This window comes from Caretta caretta, chromosome 10 (genome assembly GCF_965140235.1).
Source record: "Caretta caretta isolate rCarCar2 chromosome 10, rCarCar1.hap1, whole genome shotgun sequence".
In the NCBI taxonomy this organism is placed as follows: Eukaryota; Metazoa; Chordata; order Testudines; family Cheloniidae; genus Caretta; species Caretta caretta.
The window spans coordinates 76,079,360-76,103,777 of record NC_134215.1 but is presented as its reverse complement, the minus strand read 5'-3'; the positions used below and the strand labels follow the sequence as shown (position 1 = coordinate 76,103,777).

The 24,418-nt window shown below is 40.7% G+C and overlaps 1 protein-coding gene across 3 annotated transcripts in view; it reads left to right on the top strand.

The window, feature by feature from the left end:
• LOC125644118 (protein FAM169B) overlaps nucleotides 1-24,418 on the top strand; it is a 52,012-nt gene that overhangs the window by 10,860 nt on the left and 16,734 nt on the right. For 2 of the 3 annotated variants that reach the window (XM_048867581.2, XM_048867579.2), the window contains exons 2-5: nucleotides 7,513-7,646; nucleotides 11,244-11,343; nucleotides 18,045-18,130; nucleotides 19,879-20,053. In XM_048867581.2, the coding sequence (XP_048723538.2) occupies nucleotides 7,513-7,646; nucleotides 11,244-11,343; nucleotides 18,045-18,130; nucleotides 19,879-20,053 (495 nt within the window). The remainder of the gene's footprint in view (nucleotides 1-7,512; nucleotides 7,647-11,243; nucleotides 11,344-18,044; nucleotides 18,131-19,878; nucleotides 20,054-24,418) is intronic. The other variant, XM_048867580.2, reaches the window with a different exon arrangement.

Here is a 24,418-nt window from a genome sequence, read left to right as displayed (position 1 = left end):
CTTTTATGCCCAAGGATATAAGGACTCCTGATACTGACAGGGAAACTTAAAATAAATCTCCTGTATATTGTGGATTTCTGCATATATCTCACCCTGATTGTTTATTGCTGATCACATTAGCATAAAAATAAGACTCCCCCCTCTTTTTTTGAAAGCAACACAGTAGAACCTCAGAGTTACGAACAGCTCAGGGATAGAGATTGTAACTCTGAACAAAATGTTATGGTTCTTCTTTCAAAAGTTTACAACTGAACATTGACTTCATACAGCTTTGAAACTTTACTGTTCAGAAGAAAAATGCTGCTTTTAACCATCTTAATTTAAATGAAACAAGCACAGAAACAGTTTCCTTACCTTGTCAAATCTTTTTTTTAAACTTTCCCTTTTTTTAGTAGTTTACATTTAACACAGTACTGTACTGTATTTGCTTTTTTTATTTGTCTCTGCTGCTGATTGTGTACTTCTGCTTCCAGATGAGGTGTGTGATTGACTGGTCAGTTTGCAACTTCTGGTGTTCGTAACTCTGAGGTTCTACTGTATTGCCATCCCCAAGAGTTCAAAAATGAGTTAGGTGTCCCCCCCCTCCCCCAAATGATACTGTCTTAAAAATTGTAAGCTTTAAAAAATAATAAATGTTGGGTTCTTTTTATTTGCTTTTCGTTTCTGAGCCGTTAGGACTCACATTTTCAAGCTTTTCTCTTTCATGTGTATGTGTGAGAGAAAATGAATGATATTGGAGTGTGTGTACGTTCACATATTGATAGTTTTTACTCTCAGTAATGTAAACGTTCCTTGATTACTAAGGGCACTTTTTAATTGTGCAGTTCTTAATAAATGCATATAGTATAGTTCTCTACAACCTGTTTGCAGAAGGAGTAACAGCAATCACAGGGGACATGATTAATTACTTAGTACAGTACAAGAAGTACTTGTGGCACCTTAGAGACTAACCAATTTATTTGAGCATGAAAATATGGAACGCTTCACGAATTTGCGTGTCATCCAAATTCGTGAAGCGTTCCATATTTCATGCTCAAATAAATTGGTTAGTCTCTAAGGTGCCACAAGTACTCCTTTTCTTTTTGCGAATACAGACTAACATGTTACTGTTACTCTGAAACTTAGTACAGTACACTGATTTTTAATTCTTTATCTACACTAAGGCTGGTGTTTGTTTGCTTTTCAATTATACTGCAACAAACAGTCTTCTGAAATACTACTGCATCAAACAGGTATAATGCTTGAAATGCTCCATTCAACAAATAAAGCTTTCTTAGGAGTACGATCAGTATTTAAGGTATCTTAATTAGCTCTTTGATATGTCTGAAGCTGAAACAATTTTATTACCAACTTGTTAAGGAAACCAGGTTGTGGATACAGTAATAGATTGCTCTAACTGAAGATAAGGCAGGTGTTTTTTATGTGATAGTTAAAAGATATATTGGATTAATGCTCATGCAGAAAAAGGTGATATTGACAATATGTACTAACTTTTAGATTAAACTAGCATCAGTTTTTGTAACAGAAAGATCCAGCTAATCGGCAGAGTAATTAGTAACTATGCAGTGATAAATTAACAAAATTAGTGTATAAAAACATGAGATCCCGTAAACTGAATAAACTAGAGTAATTAAAGAGCTCTTGAAAAGGGTGGTTTAATACTGCTGCAACATTATCTTCATGTGATGGGGTTATAAATAATATAAAATTACTATTTAAATTATCTGTGCTAGGAATCAGGATTAAGCTGCATAATGTTACCATCACTTTTCTCTGATTGTGCAAGTTAGACTGAATCCTTATAACCATTGTATTGATTGTGGGGATTTGGTTTACCTTCAGTATAATAACTACTTATAGTTTCATTTGTGGAATTTCACATACATGAGGGTGCAGCATGTGTTTTCTGTTGTGCTGAGAAGAATAAATTATTTTGGCTACGGAAAACTATTTCCTGCTTACTTCAACCCATGCAGTGAAATTCTTTTTGGTTCAGTAGTGATGAGGTCTGTGTTTAATGTACAAAACATCACAATTTTAGTTCAAGATGAAAAATAATCTCCCATCCTATAAGTGACTAGAGCTATGGCTTTAAAAATAGACCTTACGCATGTTATCATTTCCCATCTAGAAACCTATGTTATGATCTGTTTTAGATCCCAGGTGAAGTGAGTTTAGCTGCAGTTTTCCCTCCAAGAGAGAGGTATTTGTTCACTTCACAAAACCACCACATAATTCAGCACAGTTAACTATTTCTGTTCTGGAAAAAACCAAAGCTGGAATAGCAGGGGTATGTATTGGGAGGAGGGGTGCTGCAGGAAAGAACTGAGGTGAATTTGGGGTTCAAGACTGAAACAGGATAGTTTATCAAAAAGAAAAGGAGTACTTGTGGCACCTTAGAGAGTAACAAATTTATTTGAGCATAAGCTTCCGTGAGCTACAGCTCACTTCATCGGATGCTGTAGCTCATGAAAGCTTATGCTCAAATAAATTTGTTAGTTTCCAAGGTGCCACAAGTACTCCTTTTCTTTTTGCGAATACAGACTAACACGGCTGCTACTCTGAAACCAGGATAGTTTAGGTTATTTGGCAGAGCTATATGGGATTCCAGGCAGCAGTAACAAGGAGTGCTGCATGTCAGGTTTTAAGGAGCATTGTCAGAGCAGTATGTGAGAAGCTTATGCAGTGCCTGCTTGCTTTATATTCATGTCTAACTATTACTTTTCATTTTAAGGATCAAATCCTCAGCTGGTGTGAATCAGTGGCGCTTCATTGACGGGAGCGGAGACACAGTGATTTACACCAGCTGGGAAGCCGGCTCAGACTTTTTTATGAGAACAAAAAGTGCAACAAAATGAAATTACCACTTTTTTGTTTTTAGTTTAAAATGTGGCTTTGTCTATTTGTTTCCAAAGTAGCCATGTATGCTCAAAACAAAAATCTGAATGCCAATATAGCTTTATATCTTTGTAATCAAAAGATTATCTATATTTTTTTATTTCCCCCCTTTTTTTTAAAGGAAACAAAAAAGCGCAGTTGCCATGTAAAAGGTCAAGGCTGATACCTACCTGTAAGCTCTTGTTGATACTGTTGTTGTAGAATCTATGTGATGTCATGACCTTGTTTACCAGCTTTGGCTATTTAAGATGGCAGCCCCTTTCAGCTCTGCAGAATTGCTAAGGCTGGAATGTCTGGAATCCCTCTAATGCAGTAGGCCTCCCGTTCTAAATTTACTCTCCTTATGGTTATATGGTACCTCCTCTGTGGCTGCAGCCGGGAGGCCCCCTTTTTATGACTCTTTTTTTCCCCTTTGGCTGGTAACCCTTTGTGTGCATTGCCTGTTTAAAAAACATTCAGCTTTGGTTAGCACAGTGTACTCTTTTGTTGTCGCTGCTGCTGCATAGGATCAAATTCTGTCATGAAATCCTGTAATTTAAATTTGTTTTATAAAGCTGTCCTTGGAACTTAAAGATCTCAGTCTCCTGAGCTGCCGAAAGGGGCCTCAAGCCCAAGGCATCCACAGGAAAACATTGCTTTAAAAGGAAAGCAGCAAAGTTAGACTCTTCTGAAACTGGCGATTAGATTTTTAAAATCTTGATTGATTCCTCTTACTTTAGCCAGCAGTAATTATTTGCTGTGAATAAAATGCATAATAATAATTATTATTAATAATAATAATACTTAGGACTATGCAGCTCTTTTACAGTTGTGCATTTGAAAGTACTTTATAAAGTAAGGTAAGTGTGATTTCCCCCAACATTACACCCCTGGGAAGATTGAGGCTCACAGAGGTTAAAGTGAAAACCCAGACTAACCCGATGGCTTCTCCTCTACCTGCATTTGGCAACTAGACTTCCAAACTTTTAAGATGGGATTTTCAGAAGTGCCTAAGTGAATTAGGGGCACAAGTCCCGTTGACTTTCAGAGGAACATGTACTGATTCCCGCTGGTGCTTTTGAAAATTGCAACCTAAAGCGAAGAGGGAGTTGAACAGACTAACTGAACAAATTATTTATTTGAGGGGGAAAAAAGGGACTCATCTAGAGGGCTGTAATGATAAGATGTTGACCAGCATTAGTACTTAATGCTTCCATTTTTGGCTTGTGTCATTATTTGATTACGTAACTCTCCAGATGATCACTTTTAACTTACAATACAGACCTACTAGGTACTGGAAAAGGTAGTGTAACTTAAAGATACTAGGTGTTTTCTCTGTGAGGAAGAAGGCAAAATCATGTTTGTTTATTAAGTAGCAGGATATAGCATTGTGAGTGTTGTGTTTATCAGCTGCATATTTTGGAAGGCCCAATATCTTGCTTTATGTGTCGTCAGCACACATCCGGTAAAATTAAATCCTTATGTACAGATTTTTTTAAAAAGTAATTGAAAACAATCATACAGGACATTCCTGTATTTAAAAATAACTTACCAGAGCATTTAATAATAATCCTTCATTTTGTTTTTAACATACTACATGTCCTGTTTTCCTTATATGGATTGTTATTGCAAAGTACATATGTGGGAGCCCACTACAGCAAGCCTTCTTTCTGCAAATTGCTGGTTAGGATTTTTATAATGTGAATTGACTTCACAATGTTGGAGAGCATCTTCCTTTGTTTCTTAGATACAAACGTGACAAAATACATTTACACATCAGCCTTTAGAGATTTACTGTTCAGCATTCTGACTAAATAGCACTGCTATCAAACTTCAGGATGTAAGCTGATCGCTTGCAAAGGCCAGGAGTGAGTTTTTAACCACTCCACCCTTGTATAGCAATGAACATCAATGAATTATGGGTTTTTGTTCCTTACATTATTTTTAAGAAATTGGGTATTGACCACTGCCAGAGTCAGGATACTGGACTTGATGAACTAATAGTTTGATCTGAGACATCAGATCCTATGTTCTTATTTTTATAGGGAAAACATTATTTTTCTGTCTATCATACTTATATAGTCCCCATTAGGGTAGTATTTGATTGCCTAACACAGGACTGGCTCTAGGCACCAGCAAAGCAAGCACATGATTGGGGCGGCACAATTCCAGGGGTGGCGTTCCTGCCTTTTATATTTTGCTTGGGCGGCATTCCAGCCACCCCCCCCCCTTTTTTTTTTTTTGCTTGGGCAGTTGCGCTCTCGGAGTTTGGGGCGGCAAAAAACCTAGAGGTGGCCCTGGCCTAACAATTGGTAATATATTTATCCTCATGTTTGAAGAGGAGGACCTGAAGCCACACAATGCACAGTCAACCTGTGGAACTTCTTGCCAGGGAATGATGTGAAGGCCAGGACTATAACAGGGTTCAAAAAAGAACTAGATAAATTCATGGAGGATAGGTCCATCAATGGCTGTTAGCCAAGATGGGCAGGGATGGTGTCCCTTGCCTCTGTTTGCCAGAAGCTGGGAGTGGGCAGCAGGGGATAGATCACGTTGCCTGTTCTGTTCATTTCCTTTGTGGCACCTGGCATTAGCCACTGTTGGAAGACAGGATACTGGGCAAGATGGATGTTTGGTTTGACCTAGTATAGTCGTTCTTATGCTTGTCTACTCCAGGATTTTTTGCGGACTGTGTTTTTGCACGTACGCTTTTGTGGATTAATTTATCCAAAATAATTAAAGCCAGGTGGGTGGACACAATCTGCTTCCCTCTGAATCAGTGCATCTACACAGGGTTGTTGTTTTTTTTTTTTTTTTAAAGAACTCTTCTAAAGCTCCTTTTCTTTGTTGCGGCATTGAAACTTATCTTGGGAGTGATCCCTCCCATCATTTGCTTTGCTATATGTTGTGTAGCTTGGCACTCTGGCGGCTGCTCTTCAGGAGGTACTGGACCAGCATATCTCTCCAGATCTCAAGGGAATCCACGAGTCCATGCGGATGCATGAGGCACGGCTGCTGTAATGCTGAGAAGGGTACAAGACGCCAGACATGTACAATTGCAAATGGGTCACTTCTAGCTACACGTAGTATTTAAACAGGAAGATGACATCTGATCAACATGACTCCAGAGTAGTAGCAGGCACACAAAGACACAAGTAGATCCAGGTGTGAAGCAATGTAGTGTGGGATAGCAGTGGGAGGACTGCCAGTGGCAGAAGTTACGCTGAAAGACTGATGTATCCACACACACCTTTTTCTGCACTAACTCATCCTGAAGTGAACTAACCTACTTTCAAAGTGGGTGAGCCAATTTACAACAAATGACCAGTTAGTTTGACATATGAATTGGTTGCGAGGAATTTTACTAAAAAAACACAGGTGAATGTTTGCTCCAGGGTGGTAGACAAGACCTCAGTGCCTTGTCCAAGGTCACTCAGGAAGTCTTTGCCAGAGCAGGGAGTTGAACCCAGGTTGCCCAAATCTCAGGCCAGTGTTCTAACTACTAGACCATCCTTCCACATATTCCTTAGTGTATGCTTTCTTACTAACTATGTAATTGTTATTTCACTTTATCCTCCTAAATGGGAACTGCCATATGGGAGCATATCATTGTCAAAAAGAAGGGGGATTCAAGGCTAAGACGCACTTCCCCTAAACGTAGCTTTGTGGTGGAACTGTTTTTTATATTCATTTTGGGTTTGCAGCAGTTGCAGATGGAGTTAGTCAATGGTGAGCCCCTTAACCTGGGAATATTGCCCTCTCGTGGTGGGAGACTTCATAAAACTACTGATCCATCTCACAGGATATTCAGTCTCCAAGAATTGCCCAATGGATCTAGTTAATTATACTATATTATAAAGGGGAGCAATTGTTTCCTGATCCCTTGCAGGCAGTGGGTTAACACCTTGATGTGTGGAATTTTATATCCTTGTAATAACTGGCATCTAAGATGGTGTGAAAATTAATATTCTTATTCATATATATCGATTGTATACTACTAACCTATATTTTTAAGTAATATCTTGCAGCAGTGAGGCCCATGAGTTAAAATATATTGCATAAAAAGATAGTAATTATTATGGGAATGCCTCTGAGAGTAAATATTTTACTTTTTCTCTGGATTATATTCATCATTATGAATATGACCAATAGAAATGACTCTACAGAAAGAGTGGTGCTGTAATTGTACACAGCAGACCACAGACTGACTTGTAAAAGGCCTTCCAAAAATGGCAAAAGCACCAAGGAGGTATTTCCCCCTGTTTTATTTTTACATAAGCATTAACAATCAGGGGCTGCATTTTTAAGAAAATCACTTTGATCTGTGCTCTCCCACTCTAAGCTGAGCAGGAGGCTGAATTATCTGCAGACATTTAACAAAGTCCCTGTTGAGCTGAAAGGCAGCAAATGTGGGCTGATACTGCCATGGTTCTGTACTGCAAAAATGAGCTTAAATAACATCAGAAGATAGATGCAATTTTATTCTCTTATCATTTTAGGCCGTGATTCTACAAAAGGCTGTTGGGGTGCATAAGGGTCCATCCACGCAGATCCTTTTGCAGGTTCAGGGTTTTACAATGTATGTAGCTACTTTCATTACAAAAGAAATGACCTTGTGTATTATTTTATCCATAGGACACCTTTATCCAGTAGATATTTTAGCAAGTAATCCTGAGGTTATCCAAGAAGCAGCTGAGGCCTACTATGAAAAACTTTTGCAGCAAGCTTCATCATCTCCTGAGTTTTTTTCCATTCCTGGTGAAGAGAAGGTAATATAATTACATTCCCAAGTAGAAAGTGTATTTAGATATTGATGAAAGGCAATTTCAAGTGCAGTGGCCAGAATCTGTTTGAATATATCTAGGTTAGTGTGGCAAGGATAAAAATCACTTAAAGTTTCAGATTCAATCAATCAGACTGTAAATATTTTACCCTCATAGACTAGAGATAAACTCAAATCAAAAGACTAGATCTGAAAACCACCAAAATTTGAAGTCCAAATCTGAATTTTGTGTCTGGACCTTACCTCCATATTGGGATTGAATTTGGAGGATGTCTAGGACTGGATCCAAAATCTTCAGCTCTTGGCCCATCTGGTGCTGTTCAGGCTAGTTTAAATGATGCAGTGAATTTCCTTACTGTTGTAGAGATTTGTTCTTTTTATTAAAAAGAACAGAGGTACTTGTGGCACCTTAGAGACTAACAAATTTATTTGAGCATAAGCTTTCGTGAGCTACAGCTCACTTCATTGGATGCATGCAGTGTAAAATACAGTGGGGAGATTTTATATACACAGAGAACATGAAACAATGGGTGTTACCATACACACTGTAACAAGAGTGATCAGGTAAGGTGAGCTATTACCAGCAGGAGGGGTGCGGGAGGAGGGGCGGGGAACCTTTTGTAGTGATAATCAAGGTGGGGCATTTCCAGCAGTTGACAAGAATGTCTGAGGAACAGTGTGTGTGGGGGAGGGGAAGGGCGGAAATAAACATGGGGAAATAGTTTTATTTTGTGTAATGATCCATCCACTCCCAGTCTTTATTCAAGCCTAAGTTAATTGTATCCAATTTGCAAATTAATTCCAATTCAGCAGTCTCTCCTTGGAGTCTGTGTTTGAAGTTTTTTTGTTGAAGAATTGCCACTTTTAGGTCTGTAATCAAGTGACCAGAGAGATTGAAGTGTTCTCCGACTGGTTTTTGAATGTTATAATTCTTGACGTCTGATTTGTGTCCATTTATTCTTTTACTTAGAGACTGTCCAGTTTGACCAATGTACATGGCAGAGGGGCATTGCTGGCACATGATGGCATATGTCACATTGGTAGATGTGCAGGTGAATGAGCCTCTGATAGTGTGGCTGATGTGATTAGGCCCTATGATGGTGTCCCCTGAATAGATATGAGGACACAGTTGGCAAGGGGCTTTGTTGCAAAGATAGGTTCCTGGGTTAGTGGTTTTGTTGTGTGGTGTGTGGTTGCAGGTGAGTATTTGCTTCAGATTGGGGGGCTGTCTGTAAGCAAGGACTGGCCTGTCTCCAAGATCTGTGAGAGTGATGGGTCGTCCTTCAGGATAGGTTGTAGATCTTTGATGATGCGTTGGAGAGGGTTTAGTTGGGGGCTGAAGGTGATGGTTAGTGGCGTTTTGTTATTTTCTTTGTAGTAGGTAACTTCTGGGTACTCTTCTGGCTCTGTCAATCTGTTTCTTCTCTTCAGCAGGTGGGTATTGTAGTTGTAAGAATGCTTGATAGAGATCTTGTAGGTGTTTGTCTGTGTCTGAAGGGTTGGAGCAAATGCGGTTGTATTGTAGAGCTTGGCTGTAGACAATGGATCGTGTGGTGTGGTCTGGATGAAAGCTGGAGGTATGTAGGTAAGCATAGCGCTCAGTAGGTTTCTGGTATAGTGTGGTGTTTATGTGACCATCGCTTATTAGCACCATAGTGTGCACGAAGTGGATCTCTTGTGTGGACTGGTCCAGGCTGATGTTGATGGTGGGATGGAAATTGTTGAAATCATGGTGGAATTCCTCAAGGGCTTTTTTTCAATGGGTCCAGATGATGAAGATTTCATCAATGTAGCACAAGTAGAGTATGGGCATTAGGGGACGAGAGCTGAGGAAGCGTTGTTCTAAGTCAGCCATAAAAATGTTGACATACTGTGGGGCCATGCGGGTACCCATAGCAGTGCCGCTGACTCTTTCTATTGTGAGTCAGCAATAAACACAATGAAATTTTCTAATATGTGCTCTTTCACACCAGCTCTGATCTGAAATGGTTGACAGACTGAATAAAAACTCTTCAGTGATAGAGCTGCAGGGACCAATCCTGCATTGGCCGAGAGATGGGCAGGATATGACTAGATAGGTCTTTTTCATTTCTAACTTCAGTCATTGTATGAAACCTTTCAGTACGTGGGCCCTTTTCTATGCAATGAAAGTTTCTGTTGGACCAGCTGTGTTTATATCATTACACAGTGCTGAAGCAATGCCACTCAGTTGAAATAACAGTTTGTGTGGAATATGGTGGCTTCTAAACAGTTTTGGAAAATATTTTATAGTCATTTCTAGAAAAAGTCAGTTCATGTGGGTGGAGTAACTTTCATATTGTCTGAGAAGTAGGGGTGACACGTCTTATAGTATTCTTTTAATGCCCTCTAGTGGACCAAGATCATAACCGTCTGTAAGGTTAAATACAAAAGGGCTGTTACACTGTCCTTAGCTCAACCTGTCATGCAGGGATGCCATGTTACCAGCCCATCTGGTGTTCAGTTCGGGGGCGGGGGGCTTAGAACACTAAGCAATGCTGCATCTCCACAATAGCTAGAGCTAAAGAATGGAGTTTTGGCTTCAAGTCTGAAGTATCTTGATTTTATGGCTTGTAGTGAGACCTTAAATATAACTTCAGACTTAATTTCGTATTTAATTTTGTTCTTGTCTAATCTGCACATGCAGAACAATACAATTACCAAAGGGCATAAGTAACAAGAATTTTCTAGCTGTTTCCTATAAACTGTAATAAATGCTTCAATCAATGCTGATATTTTATAAATCAAAAATAAATCAAAAGATAAGAATTTATCTCCCTCCAAGAAGACCGCAGATATCCGAGCTAACAACCTCTATTACCCCTATCCTGGGAAAACGTACACCTAAGAATTTAGGGATGAAGATTGCTGTGATGGACTAGTCCCTATTTAGTCTGACTAGTCCCTGAGCCTTTTGCTTCTGTAGATCTAGGTTAAAACCTGTCTCAGGTGATGGGGCCAATGGGCCATCTAGTTCTTTAATGCATATTAGATTGTTGTCATCCCATTTACTCAGACCACTGTACAGCGTGTCATGGTTGGCAGTCTTTGCTCAAGAGGATTATTGCAGGTCAGGGTGGAAGTGCATTGGCAGAGTTCTGTGCAGGGAAAGCTGGTCCAGCTATGCCAGATTCGTGCTTGTGCTGCTTGTCTCTCACTTTCATGAGTGCTAAATTAACTCACAAATCAAAACAGTAGGATTTGTCATAAAAACAGCACCTGACTTTTACTTGAGGAGGTTCTCACAGGTGCCACTGTGATGTCAGTGATGATGTATTTGCAGCATGCAAAGAAAGAGATCTAATCAAGAGAAGATACTAAGATTTCTCAGGAAGGTCATATGCTGTATGCAGCGTTACATTTCCTCAGTAGCTCAGTGGAGGAACAAATATACTTGACCCTAGTGTTCTGACATTTATGAAATGGTGAATGCTGTTTCCAGGTGCAAGTTGTTACTTTGAATAGTCCACCTTGCTTACATTTAGTGCTTCTGTATGTGCTTCTGATAATTGAAATGCTTTTTTGCCAGCTCTACAGCTTAAAACAGCTAAATGCCTATTTTTAGGTTAAACTTGAAGATTCCTGTATGTGTTTCCTTCCTGTGTACCGAGAAGACCCAAAATATAAAATTTTGGTGTTAACAGATCCACAGGATAAAGAAAGAGGTGAGATTCGTGTCAATATATTTTGAAAATGGAATTATTATACTTTTTGTCTGTCTTAAACAATGCCCGGTGGATGTAAGCAGATTTCTAGAACAACAGTACTTTAACTCCATGCCATGTTTTGAACATGAAGTAGATTTAGCTAATATGTAAAGCAAATGTTTTAAAAGGCCATCTGTGCAGGCAGTCTAGTAGCTAGAGCGGGAGATTGGCAGTCAGGTCTCTGGGTTCTGTTCCCAGTTCAGCTGCTGATTAGAAGACTAGCCTTGGGTAAATCTCTCTTCCTCTCTCTCTGCATTGGTACAGTGGGGATAATCATACATTTCTATCTCACAGGGATGTTGTGAAACTTAATTAATTAATGTTTGGCTTGAGCTTTGATATCCTTGAAAGATAGGACATATAGAAGTGCAAAAAAATCTGATATGTTATGATAGATTGTAGCTTACTAACATTCCTGTATTTTGTATTTTTCCTTTGTGGTAGCCACCTCCTCAGTCCTAGGTTTAATTGGCCTGTTTTTCTGGACCGCCTTGTGAGAGGTAAATCCAGATGTGCAGTCAGGAACTGAATTAAACTCATTTTATTGGCAGATCTCCAGCAGTCTGCTTTATGCTCTGTGCCAGTCTATGCACTACTTACTACTAGTAATGCTGGAGTTTTTCTTATTACAGCCATATGGTGACCTTAAATGGACATCCTTGCAGTTACTATTCGTAGAAATGTGTGCTTACTGGCATTTCTGTTCCACAGGTCGTTGGCTGGGTTATCACCAGGTCCTAGAGATTTGGGTTATGATTGCATCTTAGTTTTTTTGTACACCCATCAAGGATCACTGCTCTACACAGTGTGTGTGTCCCTGGTTTCTTTCTGTTTAACTCCATCAGTCAATAGACTGTGTGGCCAGAACCCTGTCTGGGATTTACAACACTGAAAATAAATTGAAAGCTATGATGCCATAGTCTTCAGCAGGGATTGAATCCAAGTCATTTAGCACCAAAAGCACAGGCTTCTACTGCTTGAACTAAAAGAGCTCTTTGAGCTGCTGGAAAACTGGAGGTTATATAGTCTTGGGAGAAGCTACTAGAAAGAAACTCCAGGCCAATGTATTAAATACTGCCCCCAGTGGATAAGCTTCTCCCAACTGTCTAAGATCCACAAGAGTTCAAGTCCTATCTGGGGAGGCAAACTTTTATTTAACCCTTCTTTAATATATATAAGGGTATAAGGGTCTAATATGTATCAGGAAGTCAGAAAATGTTAAATTAAGGTGTCTTTTGCTCACTCCAAACTTTGTTTGGAACTCACACCACTCTACGATCTGTGCTTTGGACTCTATCTCTTAGTCCCTCTTCTCCCACAATACAGCAATAGCTAAAAACACCACTGCAATTCAAAGTGCCTTTTATTTCTGAAGGTATAAGCTATACATTTTCAATAGAAGAGATTTGCAGCCAATATTATTGTTATAAGAAATATTACAAAGAAAGACAAGCTGGAGTTCTGGGTCCAGTCGTAATGTGTCAGATAACTGTCCTATGCGATGTTAAAACGTGAACTTTATACTGTGCTCTGTTATCAGACACTGGTTCAGTTGGCTGACTCAGACCCCATCGCAGCTAAACAACTGGAACCTGGAAGTCTTTTCACATGAACAAAAAATAGATTAAACTCACCTGCGGCTGGTTTTACATTGTACTTCAGAACAGCCTCCCATTCCATGTGCTCTCCCATGCTGGACTGATAATTCACTAACTGGCTGTAATTCAGTCAGAAGAAGGAGAGAAACTTCCTGGCACACAGACACAGCCAAAGAACTTTATGGTTCCTTTAAAGCTACAGATCATTTCCTGACAGTGGTTTACACATCAGTATTAACATTTGCATTAATGGAATATCAGCACTGATACCATTTACGGGGGGGGGGAACCCTCTACCTACTGCAGGCCAAATTCTGAGTGTAATTGCAGTTGTGCATCTCTATCAACTTGACTTCAAATGGGAGTAACTGAGAACAGTGATGAGGCAGATTGATTTGTTCAGGAAGGGGGATGCATAGGTATAATAATGCATAACGATATCTAAAAAGGGATCATGAAGAATCATTGACTATATACAGGTGGAAGAAATAGAGTGCATGCAGCATGAATATGTAGTAACATAGTCCAGTAGTAATAGAAACACTATGAATTAATGAGATCTGTGTACACAAAGAAACAAGGTCTATCACCATGTCAAACCTATGAGTTCTGGAGACTAAACTTCCTAATAGTTATTTACAATAAATGCTTAAACTTAGCAGAATAGGGACTTCTCTGCGTAGTAAGCAGAGAAGTAGGACTTTAAATCTCATGTGTCAGAGTTGATTCTATAAGTTTCTTGCAAACCTTGGGTCTGATCCTGTAGTTCCACTGGAATCAACAAGACTGCTCATTTAAGTAAGGGCTACATAATCTGGTTTTTAATAGTACCCTTTAAATATGAATTTAATAGGACTTTACTTGACGTTCCCTCTCTGTGGTTTACATACTGAAAACACATGGCAAACCTCGATATATTTTAAAAATGTTTCCTTTTTATACCAAACTTTATTTTTTTCTTTATAAAGGATGCACTATAATACATATCCATAAGCTCTGTGAAGTCACCCTGTAGATCCTTTCTTGTATACAGAAGCATTTTAACTGTTATTTTCCAAATGCTTTTCCAGGTAGCGGATTATTTTTGTCAGCTTTTGATTTCTCCCGGTATAAAACCTGCCATAACCCCACATGTTTAAAACCCCATGTTTTAACTGCCATAACCCCACATGTCCATTTTTTGTAAATTGGTGTTTTAATAAATGCAAAGTTTAGTGCTTATTTCATTATTGTGTTTTATATTCATATGATCATTTGAGTGGTTTGATTTGAATGAGCCATGACCGTTTTGTAACATTCAGCCTAAATAGTTAGCCTTTCAGTGTACTTCATAGTCAGCTTTGCTAAATGCCATACATTTGACATCACTCTGAAGTTTCCCTTAGTCTTGAATATTATTACAGTATGGTAATGAAATGTGACAGGGTGCAGGGATTTAGATTCCAATCTCTATGTCTAAACAAGATCTGAAGTGGATGGTATGCGGTGGAGAGAAATATTTGGGTTGCTGTTCCACAGAACGTCACTCTCGGTCTTTATTTGGGTTGGAGATGTTTGTTTGTTTATGATGGGCTGTGTGTTACCATGAACATTTTTCTGAGAATGTAAATTGTGTTGCAAGGGCTACTAGAGCATCGTATGGGTGATTTAATATCTTTACAACCCTAAATTAACAAACACACTATTGTGTATATTTCTAAATACTCAATGTGCTGTCCCTGCTGGAAATATTTTTCAGTGAGCATGATTTCTAGTAACTGTAGATGCCACAGAACATTTATCATAGGATAGTCACAACATATCACTGGGGAAAAAATTAATTGTAGTGGGAAAACATAATCTGGTTGCAGGGAATCTATTCCTGGCATTTATCTGGTCCCCATTACTAGTATCTCAGTGCCTCACTATCTTTAATATATTAACCATGAGAGCACCCCTGTGAGGTAGAGAAGTACTGTTAGACTTAGCTTACTGAGAATGGAGGCAGAGAGAAACTAAAAGACTTGCCACAGGTCACACAGGAAGTGTGCGGAACAGAACCCTGCTCTCCCAAATCCCAGCCGAGCACCCTAAGCCACTGAGTCACCTTTCTTGTTCAAAGTGGCAGTATGACAAAAATGAATGGCAGGTATCTTGAAGTCCTGTGCACACCATAAAACACCAAAATATTTCCAGGAATAAATAGAATAATAATGGCAAGAGCTGTGGAATGTCTAGCTCAGATATTGTAATAAACAGTGCAAAGATGCCTCTTTTAAAAAAACAGTAGTGTTGGCTTCAAATTAGATTGGAGTCCCTGCTTCCCTGGGGTCTCAGAAATGTATGTTTGAGTTCTGATTCAGGGGAGGAGTGGGGGAAAAGAAACCCCATGCTGGATGTAGCTTGAATTTTCTTGCTTTTCTCTGTATTTGGGTGCTGATTGGGCATCTGATTCAAAGAGATAAAATGGAAGACTTGTAGAAGAATGTACCAACATTTGGCCAGAGTACAGTAGGAGGTGAAAATTAAATGTAGGCCTGTGTGTGGGGAAAAATTCTTCTTCTCCTTGCTAATCAATAGAAGAGGTTGCACAATCACGGTCACTGCTTTTTTAGACCTTGTTCAGGTCAACGTTGTTAAGCAGAATCATGCCCAATATCTGCAACAGCAACAAAAGAAAAAAATGCCGGTGGATCTGATATTTCACATACTCTCCACTTTCCATGAACCATAGATCCGGTAGTGGAGTGTCTGATCATCCCTTTTGTCCTCTACTCATCAAATGTCAGTTTTGGGAAGAGCTATAAAACAGGGAAAGGATGAGATCAAGGAGAACTTGATCTTCTGAAACTTACCTGTATTCAAAATGGTTTCCACAAAATTGTTTGCAAGATGAGGTTGAGAGTGTGTGGAAACATCCATAGGTTAAACTGTGAACTGGATGTTTACTTTAAAAATGAAAAGGAGTACTAGTGGCACCTTAGAGACTAACCAATTTATTTGAGCATAAGCTTTCGTGAGCTACAGCTCACTTCATCGGATGCATGAATGAAGTGAGCTGTAGCTCACGAAAGCTTATGCTCAAATAAATTGGTTAGTCTCTAAGGTGCCACTAGTATGCCTTTTCTTTTTGCGAATACAGACTAACACAGCTGCTACTCTGAAACCTACTTTAAAAATGATAATTTTAGAAGAAAGTACATACATTCGCATAGAATTTGGGGAAGTGTTTTTCTTTAAGGAAGGCATCTGTGTATACAAACTAGCCCAAGTAATATGATGTGACAGTTGCTATGTCAACTGGTGTATTCCACCCCGCAGCCCCTTAAATTATTGAATAGCACAGTAAATGTTCCATAAAAGTCAAGTAGTTCCTCGCAATGTGTTTATGCACCTCCCTATTTTCATCAAAGTTTTTTCACGCTTTTCTGATCATCACACTGTGTGTTTAGAGTGAGGGGTGAGGGTGGGGGTATAGGTTTCTTGCCAAATCCCTTTTGGGGTTAACCTCATGCAGCTGCCGATGAAGTCAATGTTTGGCCCATTATATCCCTTTGTCTGACTCTGCTTTCTTTGGTAGTTGCATGTTTCATGGATATGTAATGGAGCAGTGCTGCTTGCACTGGAAAGTGGGGTGAAGGGTTTGAGGGAACAGATTGAATCCATCATAGAAAGTGTATGAAACCTCTATGCCAGTAAGTGCAATTAATATTTAATTAATTGGAGCTGGTGTTATAAACAGGCATCTGCAGTTGCTCCTTTCTTGTTAAACTCAAGGCACAAAGTGTAACACGTTTTGGCATGTACCTTAATAATTTATTCAAAATATAGGTTAACTAAGCAATAACCCTGGACTGAAAGCCCACTGGGAGCTAGTAAAGCTTGAAGCAAAAAAGAGAAACTAACCTATGCACATTAGAAACATTTGTATAACCTGGGGCTAAAACAGGTAAATGATAACACTCACATTAAAGCCTTTTCACTGTAAATTTGTCCTTGATTGGGTGGATGGTTCTTCACTCCCTGGTGCTTGTCCCTGGTAGGATGATTTGGGACATGATTAAAGCTACGTTTTAGTCACAGGTATTTTCAGGTCACGGGCAGTAAACAAAAATTCACGGCCCATGACCTGTCCATGACTTGTAGTAAAAATACCTGTGACTAAAATTTGGGGGAGGGGGCTTCCCCAGGGCCCTGGAGATGCTGTGGGAGGGCGGGTCTGGGGGGGTGGAAACCAGTGCAGCTTAGGGCCCAGGACCCCCGCTGGTGCTGGCAGGGCGGGGTTGGCAGGGCCTGCAGATTCCCTACCTGACTCCGTGCGTGCCTCCTCTCCCCCAGCAGCAACAGCAGCAGACAACTCAGTTTGGATGTGGGGAGGGGGCGGGGAGTTGGGGCAAGGGACGGGGTGAGGCAGGCTCTGGGCAGCACTTACCTGGGGGGCTTCCCGGAACTGGCGACATCTCCCCTTGCTCAGTTCCATCCTAGGCAGAGGTGTGACCAGGCAGCTCTGCACGCTGCCTCTGCCTGCAGGCACCGCCTCTGCAGCTCCCTTTGGCCGCGGTTCCTGGATTATGGGAGCTGCGGGGGCTAGCAGCTGAGTGAGGGAGATGTTGCTGCTTCTGGGGGGTCCCCCAGGTAAGTACCGCCCAGAGCCTGCATCACCCCATCTGGTGCCCCAATCCTCTGCCCCCTCCCACACCCAAACTTTGCTGCTGAGGGTGGAAGGAGGGCACAGGAGCCCGAGATTGCCCCAGCAGTTGTCAGTGCAACTGGTGCACTGCCCTGAGCCAGGCGTGCCGGCCGCTGCAGAAGTCATGGAGGTCATGGAAAGTCACAGAATCCGTGATTTCCATGACAAACTTGCAGCCTTACTGATGATCCAGTGGTTAGGGCGCGAGCCTAGATTTGAAACCTACATTCAGTTTCCTGCTGAAAAATCAGGCCACTTTTATGTAGGTATCTAACTTCAGGCAACCAGCTTTCCAAATGTTTATCTTCCTTTTACTCTCACCGGTGAATTTGCCGGACAGTGGTCTTTGCAGCAAGTATTTTGAGTTAATGTGTCCCCGTTTCTTCTTTTAGTTTTGGCAATTTACCTTAACCAGTCCTGGTGGCCCATTGAAGATATAGTGAAGACTGCTGATTCCTCTAGAGAAGGGCTTATACAGGTACAGACAAATGCCTTTGTTGTGAAGCATTCCAACTGTGATAACCGTACAGTGCTCTGTGTGTTTGGATTTGTCTTTCATCATATTATATATCTTTTGTGCTTTATATTGTATACTCTTTGTGGGCCTGGTCTCCCTACTGTCCAGTGCCACCCCAACTTCCTGAATAAATATTAATTTTCCATGTCCTATTCATGGGTCTTCTGTTGGTTATTCTCTCTCTCTCTCTCTCTCTCTCCATTTTTTTCAAGGTTACCCCCTTTAGCAGATAAAAAAGCAATCCGATAAACTGAATTATTGCATTAACAATAACCCTACACATTACTTGCTGCTTGATTGACCATCTGTTGTGAAGATCAGTCTTCTTACCCTATGGCACAGTGTCTTATCTAGCCATTTACAAAGCTTTCTGCCTTATGTTCTTTAGATTGTATTTATTTTATTGAGCTGTTCTCATTTAATGGTGGATTTTTTATTTTATTCCTTCTTCAACTAAACACCTTTGGTCTGATGCAACAATCCTGTTTTGGGAGAATAGATGGAGAGATGTTACCGACTTTTAGTTTAATCTATTCACAGCTGCTGAGAAGTCAGTTGCTTAGTGTATATAGAATTTGCATTGCCATGTGGCAAACAAGTTTGTCTTTCTTTATTCCCGTTTCCCACCCACCCCTCTGTCTCCCAGTTGGGTGCTTCCTTACTCCTTTCTTGTGCCATTCTTTCCCTGATTCTGTGACATTTTTAATCATGCAGGGTTTAATTCATCCCTCCCTATAGGCAGCCTGATTTAACAGCTTTTGCATAGGGAACTAAGGGGGGAGGTTTGGGGAGTAAACCCATCCCCCAACCTGCAGGTAGGCTTTTGGACAGTACTACTGGCTCTACACAGGTGTTTCTCAAGCTTCTTCTTTAGCAATGGAGGATGAAAAAAGTATTTTGGCTCCTCGATCCCTTTTAACATGTTTTGGGTAATTTTGTCTCAGGTATATGTTGTTTACTGTGACATGCAATATTGACACATTTCGGTCAATAGGGACAGGGCGGCATAGGTATTCTCCTTTTAGTACACTTTCGAGTGTGGATAGTCCAGGACACCCCAGTTCTATCTCCAGCTAAGCCACTGGTTCACTCAGACCATGGGCAAATCACTTCACCTCCCTGTGCCTCAGTTTTCTCATCTGTGAAAGTGTACTCTGCAGGGGCATTGGCAAGCTTTTTAAATGGAGGGTGATATCTCAGGGCAATTATTATTACTTCTTCTTAAACCATGTTTAGTCTTGAGAAAAGAAGACTGAAGGGGGGAACCTAATAACAGATACCTTAAGGGCTGTTGTGAAGAGGGTAGTGATCAGTTATTCTCCGTGGCCACTGAAGTGGGAACAAGAAGTAACGGACTTAATCTGAAGCAAGGGAGTGTTAGGTTAGCTATTAGGAAAATCTCTACTATAAGGGTAGTTAAGCTATGGAATGAGTTTCCAAGGGAGGTTGTGGAATCCCCATCATTGAAGGTTTTTAAGAACTGGTTGGACTGGTTTACTTGGTCCTGCCTCAGCGGGGGGCTGGACTTGATGACTTCTTGATGTCCCTTCAAGCCCTACCATTCTATGATTTGAACTGGTTTATGAGGCATTTTTGCCCCAAGTGAGTGGGACACATACACCACCCTCTTAAAAAATAAAACTTTCTTTGGAAGGCAAAATCCCTGAAGTCTCCTCATTTTTCTTTTCTCTGTTTATTTTTTCTCAAAGGTCCAAACATTTGGAGAAAGGATTGTCCTCTTTGTTCTCAACTACATTATTTTTGGAATGTTAGAAAGGAGTTCAGCTAATGATACATTCTTTGTATCTCATTCCGCCCAGGAGTCTGCCAAAATATTCTGGAGGAAAGGAGATGCTGTTGCCTTTTACACAGTCAAAATGAAAGGTAAGGTAATGTCAGAGAAACATTCCCATCAGTTCCATATTGCCAAAAATGTAGTTTCCCCCGCCCCTTAACATAAATAATCCTATGCTCCCATTTAAATTTTTAGATAGAAGTCACCTGCATACGATTGTAGAGAATGAATCGGAGAAACTAACCCTCATAGAATTTGGAAGCCATTCATATTACTTCCATTAAAACACAATGGCTCCAAATTCTATTCTAGGTTACACTGTGTGATCTGGACTGTTTGGAAAGCTGCACCTATTCAAATTCCAGCAGTGTCCAATTCATCCTCCTTCCAGGCTTTCCTGCTTTGGCAGACCACACCCAAACCCTGTCTGGTGAGAGCCTCCGGTTTCTAGCTTTGGCTGCCAAACCCCTTTGTATCAGGGTCATCTCTGCAGCAGCAGCCTTTCGTAGTTCCTGTAATCTCCCGAGCTTCCCCTTTCACTAAAGCCACCAACTGCCTTTTATGGGGAATTACTGGATCCAATCCAGGTGTGCCTATTTAATAATCAGGGTTGGCTAACCCCAGGCCCTCCAAGTCCTTAAGGGGCTTCGCCCTGCTACAGTGCTGAGATAGGCTGTTGCATGTCAGAGCCTCCCAGAGGAGATGGAGACCCGAAGTAGGGAGGTCAGAATATGGTAGCCAGTTCTGGTGTTCATATTCTAAAAAGGAAGTTGAAAACAGAATCAGAGAAATGTAAGGCTGGAAGGGACTTCAAGAAGTCATCAAGTCCAGCCCCATGCTCTGAGGCAGGACCAAGTAAACCTAGACTATGCCTGACAGGTGTTTGTCTAACCTGTTCTTAACCTGCAATGATGGGGATTCCACAACCTCCCTTGGAAGTCTATTTCAGAGTTTAACTACCCTGATAGAATATTTCCCCCAATATTTAACCTAAATCTCCCTTGCTCCCTTGTGGTGGATGAGGAAAAGAACCACAAAAATGATTCAAGGTCAGCAAAAAATGCCATACAGTGAGAAACTTAAAATCTCCATCTGTTTAGTTTAACAAAAAGAAGATCAAGATGGGACTTGATCACAGGGTAGAAGTACCTTCACAAGGAGAAAATACCTGGGTACTAATGGTTAAAGGGCTCTTTAATCTAGGAGAGAGAGAGATAACAAAAACCAGTGGCTGGAAGTTAAAGCTAAACAAATTAATATTAGGCACAGATTTTAAACCACTGGAACAAAGTACCAAGGGAAGTGGTGGATTCTATATCTCTGAATGTCTTCAGATCAAGACTAGGTGCCTCTCTGGAGGATAGTCTTTAGTCAAACACAAGTTATTAGGCTCAGTTACTGGGTGAAATTCAATTGTCTCTGGTAGACAGGATGTCAGACTAGATCAGACAGTCCTTTGTGGGCTGAAAAAAATCTGTGAATTGATAAGTCTGGTATAAGTCCAGAGCCACTGCATTGATCTCAAGATAGCTACACTGTGGATATTTGTACCAGGGTAAGCCACAACAGTGACTAAATAGGTGCCAGAAAAGAACAGTGTGGAGAATATCTCACTGGAATGACTCCACATTTACAGTAGAATGTGTCTCTGGGTCAGTTACTGGCCCCAAGTTAAAGTGCACCAACACTAAAATTCATAAAGACTATTTCAGGAGATTTTTGGGTTTTGGTGCTCAAATGAAGTTGCAAAATAGGTACAGAGAAATTGGTGACGGAACCTCTTTCTGGACGTGAATTGGATTGCTTCAAGGCCATCAATCAGCACGGTCCCAAAAGCAGGAGGTGGCGGAATCAGGCTTGCTGTGGATTCCAGACAATAGATTAAAGTTGCCGACCCCTGGTAGCCCTTCTAAGGGATGAAGCACTAGGAGAAGTTCTGCCCTCTGCAGTGGTGAACTCCTCCCCACACACTGAGGTGTAGTTGGCTCTTCTGTATGCTATCGGTGGTGAATCACATCTCAGGCAATGATTAAGGAATCCTGGATATGTCTATAAATACACTGTGTTGAGCTGTTTTATAATTTGCAAACACTTCATTTACAACTGTACGTTTCCCTTTTAAGTCCATAAATATTTTGGAGCAAAGCTTTTGGAGGGAGACAGTTGGTTTGTAATGATTCATGCTTCAGTAAAATAAGTTTTCACAGTAGTTTGCTGTGGGTGGAATATCAGACAACCTGAATCTGTTTCTGGGTAACTGGGAGTCACATTTTGGTTCACATTAAATACAAATGCTTAAAGTCCAGACTTGTCAGCATCTGGATCTTGTTGCCAGTATTTTCCTCTTTGGGCAGCAGCATTTGTTTGTTTTTGGTCCGTGTCATAATTACTACAGTCGTTTTCCAAGGTCTTTTGGGGAAGCTTGAAACTGTGATTGTTCACTTCCCTCTTTGCTTATCATGTAAAGCTCACTTGCTGTGTGCATTGTGAAATCTCTGAGGTTCTGTAATTGTGTCATACTAAACATGCTCCTATTGATCTGATACTCTGTCTCTTATGATAAACCACCTACAAAGGGATTCTGGATTTATTAGGCCCAAACAAGCCCAGCTAGTTCTTCACACTTCTTTGGAAGTGGTATTCCTCAAAACATTTGAATTCCTTTTTAATACTATTTACATGGTGCTAGTTTCTTCTGTTGCTGCCCTGAGTATTGTACGTTATATATCAAGTATTCTCTGTGTAGGAAATTCCATATTGCCAGATCTTCTTCCATAGCTCCTGGCCCCATGAAGAATTGGCAATTTGTTTCACGGCCCTGCCAGGTGATCCCAACTGCATTTCCTCTCTCTACAACAACTTGGCCCTTATCCACTGCTCTTTGCCCTCCACTAAGTAATTTAGACTCTCCTGCTCATTCTGTTCTCATCTCTCTGTGTGTCTCATCTGTGAACCTTACATTAGCTAGACTATGACAAGATTAGAAACCATGGTTCAGCGGAGCTAAATAAGGCAGAACTACATTTGTAGGGAATGGACAGTTAAAAGCACTTGTCTGGTGGCTGGATATATGGATGGGAGGAGTCTCTTCCTGTCTTTGCTGCAGACTTACAGCATATCTTTGACCAAGTCAGATTTTCACATGGAAGTCACTGACTCAAGTTTAGCTCAGGCTGGCGATATCTGAAAGTTGTTCCTATCCACCAACTCCTAGGTGGCCTGAGTTTGGTGATAGTCCTGTTCTTAATAGATATACATGCACATCATAGCTTGCACTTATTGGGATCTCTTTTGATAGTCTCAGGAGAAAGGGAAGGGGGACTGAATACCTATGTTGCTCCTAGAGACAGTTCCTTCAGGTCAGGTTTGAGACATATTGGCAAGGCAATGTGAGGAAATGTCTACTGATACTGACCATGCTGCACCTGTTGAATGGATAAACACAAGACTTCATTTTCGAAGACCTTGAACCTATCATCTTTTATGAGCCTTAGACTTATTATATTCACAACTGCACAGCTCACCAACCTAACCTCTACGGTATGTGCCTATTTCTGTTTAGTGGGAGGCACGTGGCATTTATCACTGGGTACTCTGGCGATTGACGGGACATGACATAAGGCACTAACATGTTGATGAGACACTTTGTTGCATGCCAGTGTAACCCACACACCTTCTTGGTGTGGTGTTGTGTCCCATCTAGTGGCACTGAGACCACTTAGAGAGAGTTAAATGAGTCTGCTGTACAGCCGTAGTTAACAGGGAGTTGGCTTTTAGCTCTTGCGGTAGAGGTTCATGCACTAAGCTCCAGAGGTCCACGGTTCAATCCTGCCTGCCGACGACCAGGGTCTGTCAGCGTTACACTAGGACAAACGCCTTCAATTTGATCTATGTCAGTGACTTCCAAACTCTGCTCTCCATACTGGCAGTTAAGGAGTTCAAACCCTACTTAAAAAAAAATAGAAAAGAACATTGTTTCCTGTCCTCTAAATTCTGAAACTGCCTTGCTTTAGTCTGCACACCCTATTTTGCAGATGGCAACCATAACAGTTAGAATATTTTGCAGGAGACGAAACAAAGATCTTCCCATGGAGCCACTTTGGTGCGGAGAACCAAAGCGGCTTGTTTCTTTGTCATTTTTCTTTCAGGATTTTCATGGTATGCTCTACATTTGTTAAAAACCTGTTTTTTTATGGATCAATGACTATAATACTTGATGCATATAATTCCATGAAATGTTTTCAGTTTGCTTAGATTTGGTAATATTTGAAGCTGGATCTTACTGCCTTCACTTGAGTGCAAAATAATTGGGAGAGTGTTAAAGATTCATGAGGAGGCAGTATGTCCTAGTGGACAGAACACTAGACCAGGAATCAGGAGACCTGGGTTCTGTTCCCGGCTGTGCCGCTGGCATGCTCTGTGACTTTGGGCAAGTCACGTCACTGCTCTGTGCC